The following is a 16,403-nucleotide window of genomic DNA, read 5'->3' on the forward strand; positions in this document are numbered from 1 at the left end:
GACCAATTTCGTAATGAAATATTCCGTACTAACACTTGGCGCTCCATGGTTTTTGGCCATGGTTTAAAGCATGGTTTGATGTAAATGTGTACGTCAGTTGTATCACAAAACAACCATGTAAAAATTTGGCTATGAAGCCTAAAATATCAGGATATATCACTATATTTCTCAATAAACCATAACTGTAGACGGTTTAATCTAGAAAGTTTCTTATTGCATGCATAACTATTATTCACATTCTGTATATCTAACAATACTTTACATTAATCTTTTGATCTAAATATTTACATTAGTTATTCGTATCCCGAACTCACATTTTAGAACTATTTGACGTACTAAAACTGGGTTTTTGCTTCATCTGCAAATGGTAAATTATGCCTTTAAAGAGTACGTTATGCCCTTGACTGGTAGCTGGTTCACAAGGTTGTGAACGTGACAACCATCACTTCAGGTTTGCTTATTCAACAGTTTGGGAAACTTTCCTATCACTTGCTAAGCTAAGAAAAGAAACTTGTAAATAAATACATAATTTCGCCAAGTCATGTCGTACTTCGTCCGAAGAAAGGTCGGTATAATTTACATATTTCCTTGTCTTCAAATTAAGTCACGATGTTAGCATGTGATTGTTCCTTATCATTCAATATACATGCCCAGATATTAGCCAATGAAATTTGAGTATCTGACTTGAAGTGTTTGTATTGTGGCGCGCCGTTTGGGAACAGGACATCTTGCCACGGCTGCATCAAAAAGTATAAATATTGCCATCTGACGGCAGCTCTTCATCAGATCTGCCTTGAAGATCGCCCTCTACTGACCTCTTGAAGAGTCTTCTCGACACCAGCTCAACCAGTTCGTCACCAGCTCAACCAGTTTGTCACCAGCTCAACGTTGCAAGGTGAGTCTTCACGAGGTGAGCTTCCCTTTCCGCATTGAAACTGCTATCATATTAGGAAATGACGAGGTGCTATTAATTCACAATAGAGACAATCCAACTTTTCTCGCAAATGTGAATAGACTACTCAGCATCTCTAATATCTTCAAATATCACCAGTTACTAATGCTGAATACTATTTCTCTGAAAAAGAAATCTTACTAAGACCTAACAAGCAAAACGTATACAAATGTTTGCTAGTTTCCTTTTCGTGAAGATGTGCCTATCATTCCGCTCGACCATAAAGTGATATCGATGTAAAGCGCTGTGAAACCACTAAATAGTTCGTAAGAGCGCTGTACCAAATATATTATCAGTACATATAAGCGGAACAGGCAATCCAACTTTAGCTATGGAGAGCACAATGTTTGTTGTGAGGACACAAGAACTCTTCTTTTTTTCTATTGTACCTAATTACATTGACAAATATCATAATATACATGGCATGTCTGAGCACATATACTTAAGAAACAATAACAAATTGCACTTTTCCAAGTTCGCGTGTTATCCTGAAGGAACATTGAATATCTCACGGAATGGATGATATCTGTCCATGATGAAATAGTACCCTTCCAAATTTTGATATCCTTTGTGTGTGTGTATGTGTGTGTGAGTGAGTGTGTGTGTGTGTGTGTGTGTGTGTGTGTGTGTGTGTGTGTGATATCCACTATATACGTCGAAGTTAAGCAATCAGTTGAAATAAAACATAGCTCGACGCAAGAATTTCATAAATTTGAACATAATATAAGAAAAAGCCGTACGCGCTGCATTCATCATTCATGGGCAGAGTCTCACAGGGGAATTTATCCCAATCGTTATCACTTTTATTCACTGAATACAGATGAATGACACATGGAGCTAAATATTGGTTGATTCCTTGTCATCCACTCAAAGTTTTAATATGTCCACTATGAAAAAAAAAAACAGTCGGATCCATCGTATCTCTGCGAATCCCTACGAACAGTATAGGGAATATAACGAACCTGAAACATGTTATAAACGATTAACAACGGATGCCAACGTATCTTCGAATTTTCGTACTCGTTGGGCATTCGTTGGCTAGTATGTGACACGGAAACCGTAAACCTCTCTCCCTCAGCTCCTTCCGTCTGCCCCCCCCCATGCCATCCAACCTTTCTTCTACTTCTCTTTCTCTCTTGACTTGTGCAGACATCATGTTGACCTTCTTTGCAATCCTCCTCGTGGCAGCCGCCTCGGCCGAGCTCGCCCCGTTGTACCGCAACTCAGAGCCTATCCCAGGCAAATACCTCATCAAGATCAGGGTAACTTTGAAGAACTTAGTCCTCAGTTGATTAGTGCTAATCTATGCTAATTAATTTAAACTAATTTAATATTGTAGTACACTAAATTGATATTAATTGATACTTGATTTCATGCTTCAAGGATACGAGTCTCAGATTTCTTCTCAGAAAATTTGACAAAATATTATGTTTCTTCCTCCGTGAAACAATTAAACGCATTTAACTGAAAAGATTCGACACCGTCCCTAAAAGAGTAGTAACACTTACATCAAGTATTCAATGTGACTGACGAGATTATCGCTATCTTCAAAGAACCATCATTTTCAGCAGAACTATAGCACAATTCTGAAGCTGCAAAATTGGCGTGTATTAATCAACACTAGTCTTATGAAGCGATCTATTATGTGATAGCCTCAACTGTCATGACTGTCCTTTGTCAGAGGAAACGTCATTTCCCCCATTCAGTTGAAATATAATACCTCAGAAGTGAGGATTGGTTTGTTGCAATGAAACTTCACGGTGCAACTAGTCAGTAACACTTCGTTGAATCATGTGCATTTTGTCCAGAAGTTGATTAATGAGTGGAGTAAATAATCTGACGTGTCATTGTCTGGAAACGCACCCAGGACGAGTACAACCTCGATGAGATCGCCTCTACTGTTCGCATCTCTGGTGGGCGTGTCGGAAACATTTGGCGTCACGTCGTGCATGGATTCGCGGCCGATTTGGAGGATCGTATCCTAGAATTTGTGAGTGCATTCTATTTCTTTCGAGGGAACTTGCATTTTTACCCTTGGAAATGAATGACCAATGACCAATGACTATTCCATGTCTTTGGAAATCTCTACCGATTTCACTTCGGACTTGTAACAACCTCGATACCTTCAAATCAGGACAGAAGACCCAGCAACTTTATCAATAATGTGTGACACATTGTGGGAGTCTGTCGCGTTTGAATGTTCTACAGACAAGTGACGCCTGAACAATAATAATGATAACGATAATAATAATAATAATAATAATAATAATAATAATAATAATAATAATAATAATAATAATGATAATAATAATAATAATAATAATGACAATAATAATGATAATAATAATAATACTAATAGAAATGATATTATTAATAATGATAATAATATAAAATAATGCTTTATCATAATTATTATTATTGTTATTTCAATACCGTTTATCATCATTACCTTGACCATTCTCATAATTCCTAACTGGATTAAGGACTAAGTCCGGCTGACAAAATCCGTACTGAAATTCATAGATCTTCCCGTGTTGCATAGACAAATTTTGTACCCCCATTTCACAGAGATTTTCTCTCATCGGTCTTTCATCGGAAGCAAAGTTTATCGCTTCCGATCACCAGCCGAAGTGAGATCACAGTTCGATGAATGCGACTTGTGTTTGTCGACTATCAGGCCAGCGTCAGATATGTCGGGCGGTGATCCGAGGAGGCAAGATCGTCCTATGAAGATCACGTGCCGTACGTCTGACATTCACCTGATAGTTGACCAACCAATTCGGATTCATCAGACTGAAATCCGATTCACTTCGGTGGGTGGTCGGAAGCAACAACCTTTGTTTCCGATAGTGGCCAAAGAGAGAGAGAGAGAGAGAGAGAGAGAGAGAGAGATCTATGGAATGGGTGTATGACCGCACACAGTGGACGGCGCTTTTTCTCGACATTCCACCTTCTATAAAAATTGTTCAGGTATCATCTTACATTCCAGCTTTCGCTGCTGAAACATTTTGCCTTTCTTTTTTGTGTTTTGAATTGTTTTTCTAAGTCCGATAACATGTTGCTGCAATGAACAGTGATGGTGATTTCTGCTTTGCCTTTAGAGCATTGAAATAATGTCCTCAGAAAAAAAAAAATGATAGTCTTTATTCAAGAAGGACCAAACATTAAAAAAGAACCCAAAACAAACAAACAAACAAACCAACAAACAAATAAATAAATAAAAAAAACACCATGTTCCCAGGGGCCACGGCAGTCAGTCAAATTTCAGTCCACCGTGAACAAAACTCGGGATGGACGTGAGACAACGCGATGGGTGGGATGGGCACACGTGACAAGTCGTGGTTGGTGGATTTTGTGTCGGATTTTGTCAAAAAAAAAAATGTCATGACAGTCAATAGGCTGTGCAAATGAGAAACCTTGTAGGTCGTAATAAAACGGAGCGAACGCAACAAAGCGTGACAGTACATGATAGGAGGCTGTACGGAGTGAGACGGGACAGAAAATACTGTGTTAGTCTAGCCAGACCAGACGTCTGATAGCTATACGTTCAACGAAACGAGGAATGGAATTATGTTTCGCGCAAACGTGACCGCCGAGGACATGGAGTAAACGTATTTTAGTGGCTACGTACTAAATGGTGGTTGGTGTTTGGTGTTTAGTAGGGAATGCCTGTCCGCCAAGGTTCATTGTGACCCGAGTCCTTTTCTTCCGCGTTTTGTGGTATTACGTTGGACACGTGCTAGACACAATGTTGACACTTCCATCCTGTATAACCCTTTCTGTAGGTTCGGAGTCTGCCTGCCGTCGAGTACGTGGAAGAGGATGGGGTGTACCGTACTCAGGTCACGTGGGGTCTTGACCGTATCGATCAGAGGGACAAGTCTTTGGACAACAACTACAGCCCACGAGGTACTCAACTTGACCTAGCATTCTTTCCAGGCTAGCAGATATAAAGCATGATTATCATCTGTCACGATTGCGCAACATCTTTGTCGTGCTTGTAGATTTCAAATTATTTTTTTGGTGCTTTGTTGTCATAGGGTGGAGATAAAGGGAACCTGATGCATGCATAAGTTTCAACTTAGAATACTCGCATCGGCAAGAATTAATTTAATTGTAGTAGGTCCCTATTCTCCCAGAAAGATAAACTCCCAAAACTAAAAAGATGCGCTACATCACATTCAATGCAGATGTGTAGGCATGGATTTTGTGACAATCTATGTAGGTTTTGCGTACAGTGGTTAGTCTAAAACCAGCATGGATGCAAAATCCCCCAAACTTCTTTTATCTATGTGTTGCTTGAAGATTATAGAGATTTTAAGGCTGTTATTGATCAAAGGGTAGGCTTTCTCATTATTTTAGCAATAAATATATAGCGAGACTTCTGTGGGAACAAGGAACAAGGTGTATGGATACTTATTATCCTTCAGACTATCATGGATCGTGTATGATGATGTGATTTGCCAACGTTTTCCTTATGTAATTTGTAATCATTCTGTCTAAATTATTATCTATAATAAAGCTACATGGGTATAATTTGCAATGTGTATAAATACAAACGTGTGTGTGAATGTGTTTGTGTATGTACCAACGGCGTAAATCCATACTGAGGAGTGGGGGGGATGATCGGCGATAGTCACCATCACCACGATTACAAGCCCATAACCGAACCGGCGCAGCCTTGAGGGGGACGGGGGGTGAGAGAAGCTTGGTACCCCCCCCCCCCCCCCCACACACACACACACACACTTTACAGGGATCGGATGTCTCACTCTTTTGCATGAAATATAAAGTGGGAGGAGAGTGATATACTTCTGACAAACTGTTACAAGCGAGCTTGAAAATTGTGACATTTTACAGTCCCAAATCTGCAGTTTGTGACTGTATTTTGTCCGCTTTGGAAATTAAGGGGGGGGGGCACCAGGTGAAACTCCTGGCAATTACTACTGACAGCAACATCAAGAGAATGGCATAACAATTAAATGCGAGCGAGCGAAGCGAGCGAGCTTGAAAATTTTGACATTTTACAGTAAAAAAAAAACTGCCGTTTTGGGCTGTATGTTTTCGCTTTGGAAATTAAGGGGGGGGGGCGCAAAGGGCGCAACTGCTGGCAGTTCTTACTGGCAGCAACATCAGGAGAATGGCATAACGATTAAATGCGAGCGAGCGAAGCGAGTGAGCTTGAAAATTTTGACATTTTACAGTCCCAAAACTGCCGTTTGTAGCTTTATTTTTAGCTTTGGAAATTAAGGGGGAGCACCGGGCGAAAACTGGTGGCAATTACTGGCAGCAACATCATGAGAATGGCATTAATGCGAGTGTGCGAAGCGAGCGAGCTTGAAAATTTTGACATCTTACAGTCCCCAAAACTGCCATTTGTAGTTATATTTTTCGCTTTGGAAATTAAAGGGGACGCACCGGGCACAACTGCTGTCAATCACTGGCAGCAACATCAAGAGAATGCCATAGCGATTAAATGCGAGCAAGCGGAGCAAGCGAGCCTTAAAATTTTGACATTTTGCAATCCCAGACAATGTCGTTTGTAGCTGCATTTTTTCGCTTTGGCAATTAAGGGGAGGCACACCGGGCGAAAACTGCTGGCAATTATTGGCAGCAACATCAGGAGAATGGCATAATGATTGAGCGAGTGAGCGGAGCGAGCGAGCTTCAAAATTTTTGACTTATTACAGTCCCAAAACTGCCGTTTGTAGCTTTATTTTTAGCTTTGGAAATTAAGGGGGGGGGGGGCACCGGGTGAAACTGCTGGCAATTACTGACAGCAACATCAAGAGAATGGCATAACAATAAAATGCGAGCGAGCGAAGCGAGCGAGCTTGAAAATTTTTGCATTTTACAGTAAAAAACTGCCGTTTTGGGCTGTATTTTTTCGCTTTGGAAATTAAGGGGGCGCACAGGGCGCAACTGCTGGCAGTTCGTACTGGCAGCAACATCAGGAGAATGGCATAACGATTAAATGCGAGCGAGCGAAGCGAGTGAGCTTGAAAATTTTGACATTTTACAGTCCCCCAAACTGTCGTTTGTGGCTGTATTTTGTCGCTTTGGAAATTTTGAGGGGGAGCACCGGGCGAAAACTGCTGGCAATTAATGGCAGCAACATCAGGAGAATGGCATAATGATTAAATGCGAGCGAGCGAAGCGAGCGAGCTTCAAAATTTTGACTTATTACAGTCCCAAAACTGCCGTTTGTAGCTATATTTTTCGCTTTGGAAATTAAGGGGGGAGCACCGGGCGAAAACTGCTGGCAATAACTGGCAGCAACATCAGGAGAATGGCATAATGATTAAATGCGAGTGAGTGAAGCGAGCTTCAAAATTTTGACATCTTACTGTCCCAAAACTGCCGTTTGTAGCTATGTTTTTCGCTGTGGAGATTAAGGGGGGGGGGGGGAGCACCGGGCGAAAACTGCTGGCAATTACTGGCAGCAACATCAGGAGAATGGCATAATGATTGAGCGAGTGAGCGGAGCGAGCGAGCTTCAACATTTTTGACTTATTACAGTCCCAAAACTGCCGTTTGTAGCTTTATTTTTAGCTTTGGAAATTAAGGGGGGGGGGGGCACCGGGTGAAACTGCTGGCAATTACTACTGACAGCAACATCAAGAGAATGGCATACAATAAAATGCGAGCGAGCGAAGCGAGCGAGCTTGAAAATTTTGGCATTTTACAGTAAAAAAAACTGCCGTTTTGGGCTGTATTTTTTCGCTTTGGAAATTAAGGGGGCGCACAGGGCGCAACTGCTGGCAGCTCGTACTGGCAGCAACATCAGGAGAATGGCATAATGATTAAATGCGAGCGAGCGAAGCGAGCGAGCTTGAAAATTTTGACTTATTACAGTCCCAAAACTGCCGTTTGTAGCTATATTTTTCGCTTTGGAAATTAAGGGGGGGAGCACCGGGCGAAAACTGCTGGCAATAACTGGCAGCAACATCAGGAGAATGGCATAATGATTAAATGCGAGTGAGTGAAGCGAGCTTCAAAATTTTGACATCTTACAGTCCCAAAACTGCCGTTTGTAGCTATGTTTTTCGCTGTGGAGATTAAGGGGGGAGCACCGGGCGAAAACTGCTGGCAATTACTGGCAGCAACATCATGAGAATGGCATAATGATTAAATGCGAGTGTGCGAAGCGAGCGAGCTTGAAAAATTTTGACATCTTACAGTCCCCCAAACTGCCATTTGTAGCTATATTTTTTGCTTTGGAGATTTGGGGGGGGGGGGCGCACCGGGCGCAACTGCTGTCAATCACTGGTAGCAACATCAGGGGAATGGCTTAGCGCTTAAATGCGAGCGAGCGGAGCGAGCGAGCTTAAAATTTTGACATTTTACACCCCAAAAACTGCCGTTTTTAGCTATATTTTTGCGATTTGGTTTGTCCCACTTTTATGGGGGAACCATCCCCCCCCCCATCGACGCCTCTGCATATGAGGGACCTTTCGTTAAGTGAAAGATATGCTGCACACTCTTTGACAAATTAGGGAAATATACGTCAATCTCAACAGTGTACTTATCGAAAGGGATCCAGTATAGCGGAGCTTTTGCATGTTTATGATTGCAATTCAACGATTTGGTGCATAGTTCTGGCGGTATTCTGACAATAATTCCATTAAGAAAGTTCGAAATTTGTCCTCATCTCGGAAATTGCTTGGGGGATAAATGATTTGCCTGCCTAAACACTTTCGTAGGGGCGGGGCAAATGCCCTTTGCCCCCCCCCCCCCCCCGAGATATTTTCGACGCCCCTGATCTTCCCTGGGTATACCCATAGATGTATCTTGACTGAATTATCAGTCACTGTCGTTCCTCATGAATGATTCAGGAAATGGAGGGGGTTCAATTATGGCAATATAGTTTTGTTATTGTTTGTTTGTTTGTTTTCGTACATATTTTGCAGATGGTCCCAAGTTACTCTCGTCTTAGAATGTTTACATGTAGGCCTACACTATTTGACGTTGTTAACGTCTGAGCCATACCTTACAGTGTATGTCCATGTCCGCGAGCGAGCGAAGCGAGCGAGCGCTTGAGAAAATTATGCATTCGATTTCCTGCAAGATAGAATACTGTTCAGCTCTGTTACCTGTCTGAAGGCCGGCGTACAAACGTCATGCAATATGCCAAAATTGATACAATCACATTTCTGCTTCCTCCATTTTTTTTTCTTCAAAATTCAGGGGGGGATGATTGTACAGGCCATCCCCCCCTCCTCCATTTCAGGGGGGGATATATCCCCCCCATCCCCCCCGGGATTTACGCCCATGGTATGTACCTGAATACCACTCAACCAGATATGACTTCCTGTGCTCATGGACTGTAGGTCCATGCTGTGCTGTACGAATAAGCATAAATTTGCATGGACTGCAAGCATCATTTTACTTAAATGTCTTCATTTTATGAAACTTATGCACACAAAAGTTTCAATTTCCAGTGGACTGCAAGAAGTTCAACTTTGCGTTTCCCGGGGAAAAGAAAAACAACTACAAAAAACCTAAAAAGACGAGCTACATGCTGCATTCAAACGGATATAAACTGCAGGCATGGATCTGTGGCAATGTAAAATGGGTTTGCATTTAAGGTTAGATTAATACCAGAATAGATGCACAATTTCTCAAAACTGTGTTTATCTAGTATTAGGTTTTCTCTCCGCTTCGGTATTTTCAATAGAAACTTTAAAACAAAGTGAGGTAATCTTATATGTAAAATCATTAGTTAGAAAGTTATAGAAGTATGAAATCAGTAACTTGAGTGTTCAGACTTTTGTGGCAACGGGAAACAAGGTGTATACAGATATTCATTACCTTCACACTATCATGAATTGTCTAAAAATGTTTTGTCTTCTACAGGAACCGGAAGTGGCTACACTGTCTGGGTGATCGATACTGGGGTCCTCGATACCCACACTGATTTCGGAGGTCGTGCCGAACAAATAGCTAACTATGCCGGCGATAATAAGAATGTAAGTAGGACGGCCATTGACAAAACACGTCTTTCATTTTGACAATGGCTCGACGAAGAGGAAGACAGGGTGGTGATTGGTGGACAACTTGCGGTTTATATGATCCAAATCGAATATGACCAGATTTTTCTCATGTAATTCATATTCATCGTGTCTAAATGAATATCCATATGAAGCTACATAATATCTATGGGTAGCTCTATATAGTTATTGTAATATGTGCATGTGCTTCTGCATGTATACCTGACTACCACTCATCAATTTGTGCTTTATATACGAATAAACATAAATTTGCATAGACTACAAACGTCATCTTAAAACAATGTGCTCATATCATGAAACCGTGAATTATATAGTTTTCAAGTTCTTCAAATAGGGAAGAGGGAATGGCTAAGGTCGTTTCATACTGTCTTGAAAAATAAACATTTTTTATATTGTGTCTTCTTTTGACAACCCCAGTACGACTGCAACGGACACGGCACTCACTGTGCAGGAACGGTTGGATCCAACACCTATGGCGTCGCTACAAAGGTCTCCATAAAGGGAGTGAAGGTTCTTAACTGTTGGGGATCTGGAAGCAACAGTGGAGTCATCAGCGGTAAATCAAATCGTGGCTTCCTCCTCAACCTCACTTACATTCCTCCACTATCCTGTGTCTCGACTGTCTCCAGTGTCAAGAATCTTGAATTGAATTGAATTTATTTGTTCAGCATAAAAAACAACAACTGAGAAAGACATTGATTAACAATCATGACAAGCAAAGAGTAAAGACGGATCTTTTGAATACATAAAAGCTGAAGGGAAGCAGCCAACGAGGAATTAAAAGTTTCCTTAAAATCTGGCCGACCCAGATAATCAATTTAAAAAAAGATGCATTGGTGGTAATCATTTTCATATTTATAAAAAACGAGATGAACAAATATACAGATATAAGAACAAAACAAAAAGGAATACAGCATGATACACAAAACACTACATTTACATTGCGAACTAAAGTCGCTTCATGGTAGCGTACTGGTATCATGAGAAAGCATGCGTATAGTCCTCCATCAATACTTATGCCAATATCTTTAGCCTTCGCAACTTTGTACTTAAAGAAAGTGTCAAGAAAAATTACACACATAGGTGAATGTTCAATATAAAGGAAAATAGGAAAGGATTATCGTACATGAATGACACCATCAGTATATATTACGGCATGTAAGCAAGCCATCTGTGGAGCTGCCATCACCACAACTTTGACACAAAAGAGTTTTTTGATGAAAAAAAAAATCGATGCTTTCTGTTTCTCCAGGAGTGGACTACGTTCGGGCAAATGCTGGAAGTAAGGACGTTGCGTCCATGTCACTTGGAGGCGGTACATCCACTTTCCTCGACAATGCTGTCAACAACCTGATCAACTCTGGAGTCCCCACGGCTGTGGCTGCGGGCAACGATAACGCAAACGCCTGCAATTATTCACCTGCTCGTGTCCCAGCCGTAAGAAACGCAATTTTCCATCATATTGTCCATGTTATGAATTAATATTAATGAGAACCACACCAACAGACTTTCACCTGTAAACAGCGTGACTTTGTGCTACAATGAGGCATTTTATACCCAAACTGGCTTGATATTTATTCACCTACAAACAACTTGTTACTTTTCCTTTGCATCATTCTTCCAGTAATTGTGATATAATAAGTTTCAAAAAGTGTCAAAGTATGAACAAACCTCTCATGTTTTAAGGCAAAATACCTTGATTAAATAAAAGCAATGGCTACTGACTATGACAACTGTCAACACGTATGTGCAAAGCAAGCCAGTTATCTATTCTGACGCCCTATGTGGGTAGTTATAGTTTTCAAAACTGTATAGGGGTCAAATTACACAGACACGTAGCTGAGGTAATACGATATATAAGCATCGATGGTGCTTAGATCTGCAACTTCCATCTCTGCAAGAAGATTTGCCAGGCTTTTTAAACATTAAAATAAGGTGTTTTAAGTCAAAATATTTATTTTCTTTGATTTCATTTAAATCACTATAAATGATGAGATGTCCCAAACAATGAAACTACGTACTTAAATGGAATTAAATGGATGGAAACAGCAAAGATCAGTTATCATATTGAAGCAAACTTTTTTAACATCTCTAACACAGAATCAGATTTATTCAACAATGATAACAATGCACGCTTTTAAACTGCCAAAGTCACAGTTTAGCAAGCAGTTTGCCCATTGCAACAGATTTCTTTGCGTGGTCATGATATTTATTGGTGTAGAAGAGCGCATCTATACAAACCCTCTCCCCAGAGAGTTGAGAATGAGCACTGTCAGTGCTGGCTGGAAATAATGTATCCAGTGACCAGGGTAATGATAGTCTGTAAAGGGCATTGAATTACAAACATGTGTGAAATGGCCAATATAAAACCAGGTATTCTTATTATTATTTTCATTATTATTGTTATTATTATTATTATTATTATTATTATTATTATTATTATTATCATCTAGGGTTTGGAAAATCAGTCTATATTTTTCATAGGATATGAAGCACATAAATGACCACCCCTCTCCCTCCCCCCCCCCAAAAAAAAACCAACAGTTTGGCATAGCATGGCTAATAAAAGCTATGACTCTCTTCGTTGTGTTACATCGCAGGCTATCACTGTGGGTGCCACCGACAGTAGCGACAATCGATCCTCCTTCTCTAACTACGGTTCCTGTCTCGACATCTTCGCTCCTGGTACCAGCATCACCTCCTTGGGGCACAACAGCAACTATGCCACTAAGACAATGAGCGGAACGTCTATGGCTTGCCCGCATGTTGCAGGTACGGCCACACACACAAACTACACATTTTAAGTCGATCTTAGATCTCAATGAATCAATTCCATCCAACCTGTACGATGTACTGTCGCGTCACGTTAGTATCTGGAAATGGTCATCGAATAACGTTGAAAGCTATCATTTTTAGATATACGTACGTGGTTATTATTCATCTGCATATTAAAGTTTGCTTTGTTGAAGTACATTTTGTTGTAGTCGTCCTTATCAATGTATTCCATAAATAGCATAATGTTCTGTCTCGTCTGTGTGGTATAAGCAACCAATCATACAGCGATGATGTTTTAGTGTATTGGGTGTGTTGGCTAATGTAGGGTTAGGGTTCGAGTTCCATACCCCTTATCAACAAGTGTGAATTAAATAATTCCAATACTATAGGCTCATATATATTCGTCACAATCAGCATCTCATATAAATTGCATACACTCGACTAAATAATATATGCCGATGATGTCACGCCGGTATTACTACTTCTAATACTACTGCGTACGATTACATTGTACTACCTTTGCTATAGTAGTGTTACTCTATTCTCATTTTATAGCTTCTACCACTATCACTGCTTGTTTCGTTTTTGCATGCCTAGTGCTACTAATGCTGTTGCCTTTTCTGCCCCTGGTGGCCTACTCCTACTTCAAGTATGGATATTTAGTGGCTGTATTGTTCCTGAAGACTGACATATCGCATCCCAACGATCTGTCCAATATGAGCTGACGATACATTCAGTTTGGCAAAGTTATAAGAAAACAGACTGTGTTTCAAACTCTCGCTCACACACTGATGCCATTGCAGCTATTTGTAGGCTTCTTAAAGCACATGGTTGATATAGATGATTTTAACTTTGGATGTTGTTCACATTAGTGAACAGGATTTGTACTTTAGCCTCTATAATTCGTTTGCTTGATATTTCAGGAGCCATCACTCTGTATTCGAAGAGTACATCATCTATGCTTGCTAGCACAAGCAACAATAAGATCTCAGACAGTAAATTAGGATCTCCCAACAAGCTGCTGTATGTAGGTATGTATGACACCTTTCAGACATTTAAATCGACTTGGAAGGGTGCTTTTCGAACTTTCTATTGTTGCTTATCTGAATAAAAACAAAATATACACTTGATGCAAATGCAAACAGACTGTAGAGATTTCAATAAAATCTGACATAAGACTGTGTTAATGACATTCAGATGTCACAAATTCATAAAACAACGTTATCGGCTGCAAGCACAGTTATGCCAAGAAGATGAAGTGATAATACCATCTCCTGACAATAAAATTCTCGATTGGCTTGCTTACAATGTAATTACAATCATTTCAACTTTTGGTTTTGGTTGACAGTTTAGTAGATACAACCCATTCCCTTTAAAAATCATTGATACGAAGTCATTATAAAATCTCCCCTGTAATGTTGCTAGAAGTCATTTTAATCAGTCTAAGCTACTCAGTTTGATTTCACATAAAGTGTGCAAGTCTATCGGAGACCTGTACAGCTATATATGGCATCATCACAATCAGCTGATTCACCTTTTGTTTGTTATTGATATCAGTGTTTGGCGAAAATATATGTGAAACATGGAATTTTCATGACTTTCTTATTTTACCCTATCCGATTTCTATGACATCTCTTATGCTGTTTGTTTTAATGTGCTCTACTTAATAATGTAATGTTGGACAAAGTGGATTTTTACTGTAATCAACACTATATGGTTTGTTTCTTTCAAATTGACGTACATGTAGGTTAAGGGAGAGCTTCCTCTCGGACCAAGGCGTGACGTAGCCACGGCTCTCCGCTCATTGGCCTTCAAGCAGACGATAATTATGAGATTACAACGAATTTTCTGAAATCCGAAACTACTTATAATCATCACTGACTCACCGTTACTTCGTGAAAACAAGAATGTAGTGGATTTCTTTTGGGTGTACTTTGCGCTAGCCTTACATTGTCAAAACTTACGGACCTGCATTCATTTTATCAATGTAAAACCGGAAATTATAAGTTTTCTTGTAAATTTTGGTAACAATCACTGGGTCACAAAGAGAAATACTCAAATAGATTCCGAATGATTTTCGGTTAGCGAAATTAGAATATGAAGTATATTCCAGACAAAATCATCAGTTTGACAGTCCTGAAGAGGAATTATACATCCTACTTTAAACCAGTTGGAGAAGATATATAGGAAATTTCCTGACTCCAAAAGATCATAAATTTTATTGAATACATAGCCCCCCATGACAGACGAAAGGAGAATGAAGAGCAGGTCATAGTTGCTTCACTTGTGATTAGAACAATTCAATGGTTTAGCGAAATCACTATTGTAGCCTGAGAAATTGATGTCGTTGGTGACATAGACATTTTAAGTGATCCTTGTAATTAATGAAAGTTCAGCAAATGTGATGATGATTATGATGCTGGTTTACCAATAAAGACGTCTGCAAGATTGTATCAATCTATGCTGTTGACTTGCACTCATTTCTTGAATAAGGTTAAGGAATAATTATCTTAAGAAAAATTTTCCCTAGAATAATTGAAGAGCTTGCTTCCAAAAGGCGCTAAATCCATCATTTTTCAAAGGATTCAGCGACTTTTGAAAGCAAGCTCTTTAATTACACGCACTATCTTTCTAATACTAATGCTAGTGGCAGCATGTAAATGAGGGGAAATGGACAGATCAAATATCCAAAGTATGCTGAGATTCCAACACGCACATCATTAACATTTTTTCATTCGTGTGTGTGTGTGTGTGTGTGTATGTGTGTGTGTGTGTGTGTGTGTTTGTGTGTGTGTTTGCGTGTGTGTGTATGAGTGTGAGAGAATAATAGAGATAGATAGAGAGAGAGAGAGGGAGACGTAAGACTCGGAAAGGTAATTTTAGTAGCGGGATAAACGATATAGGCCTACATAGTATACAAACACATGTGTACATGATTACACATAATAAACTATATAGAATCATACAGACACACACAAATAAACACAAAGCGAGGCAGAGAGACCGAGATGGAGAGAGAAGCAAATTTCTGAATGATTGACATTATTATGTAGCTTTGCATTTTGTGTTTAAAAATGTGAAATTAATTTTGATATAATTTGAAAGGGAAGATACTGTTGTAGGGAAGCCTAATCCATTTTTGACGTGAAGTGAAAGAACTTTTTCATCGGAGGAAATTCCTCCCTTCTGACTGTAAGTATGGTACATCAAGAAGGAACTGTAATCTTGCCGTTAACTTTCCGTGAAAGAGTGACTTGTAAGACCATCCCCAACTACAGCCCTATACCGAATCCAGAGAAGAAATCGATTTTTTTAATTTTTTTTTTCAGGAAATGAAGCACACATACATTCCATACAATCACACGCATGTGTCGTAATAGACAGAGCGAGAGGGAGAGAGAGAGAGAGAGAGGGAGAGAGAAGAGAGATTTTCATGTAATATAAAAAAAAACAGATGTGCTGGTCGGGGTAATGGCACTCACTTCACTTATGATTGACAAGTTTTGACTTATCCAATTTCCGCACCGGTTCCAACTTTGTTTGTTGTTGTTTTTTTCTCTCTCAGCGCATATCATCAGTAAACAAAACATTTCTAACCTATCTTACGTGTTTAGAAGTCACATATCCTGAAAGTTTTCCGCAATTTTGCTTCTTTAACTTTTTCT

The 16,403-nt window shown here is 39.8% G+C and overlaps 1 protein-coding gene across 1 annotated transcript; it reads left to right on the plus strand.

Moving 5' to 3' along the window:
• The first annotated feature begins 837 nt into the window (after positions 1–837).
• On the plus strand, positions 838–15,185 carry LOC140226972 (aqualysin-1-like). Its single transcript, XM_072307408.1, has 10 exons — positions 838–895; positions 2,102–2,214; positions 2,820–2,942; positions 4,738–4,861; positions 9,809–9,921; positions 10,381–10,519; positions 11,216–11,400; positions 12,564–12,735; positions 13,662–13,769; positions 14,486–15,185. Exons 2-10 carry the CDS (start codon positions 2,107–2,109, stop codon positions 14,488–14,490), a joined length of 1,077 nt encoding a protein of 358 aa, XP_072163509.1. The 5' UTR covers positions 838–895; positions 2,102–2,106; the 3' UTR covers positions 14,491–15,185.
• Positions 15,186–16,403: the final 1,218 nt, after the last annotated feature.

This window comes from Diadema setosum, chromosome 4 (genome assembly GCF_964275005.1).
Source record: "Diadema setosum chromosome 4, eeDiaSeto1, whole genome shotgun sequence".
NCBI classification, from domain to species: Eukaryota; Metazoa; Echinodermata; class Echinoidea; order Diadematoida; family Diadematidae; genus Diadema; species Diadema setosum.

Excerpts from the sequence above, each read along its gene's own strand:
- LOC140226972 (XM_072307408.1), top strand. The coding sequence starts at position 2,107 with ATGTTGACCTTCTTTGCAATCCTCCTCGTGGCAGCCGCCTCGGCCGAG. Across the intron at positions 4,862-9,808 it reads CAACAACTACAGCCCACGAG|GAACCGGAAGTGGCTACACT; the intron begins GTACTCAACTTG and ends TGTCTTCTACAG. Across the intron at positions 12,736-13,661 it reads GGCTTGCCCGCATGTTGCAG|GAGCCATCACTCTGTATTCG; the intron begins GTACGGCCACAC and ends TTGATATTTCAG.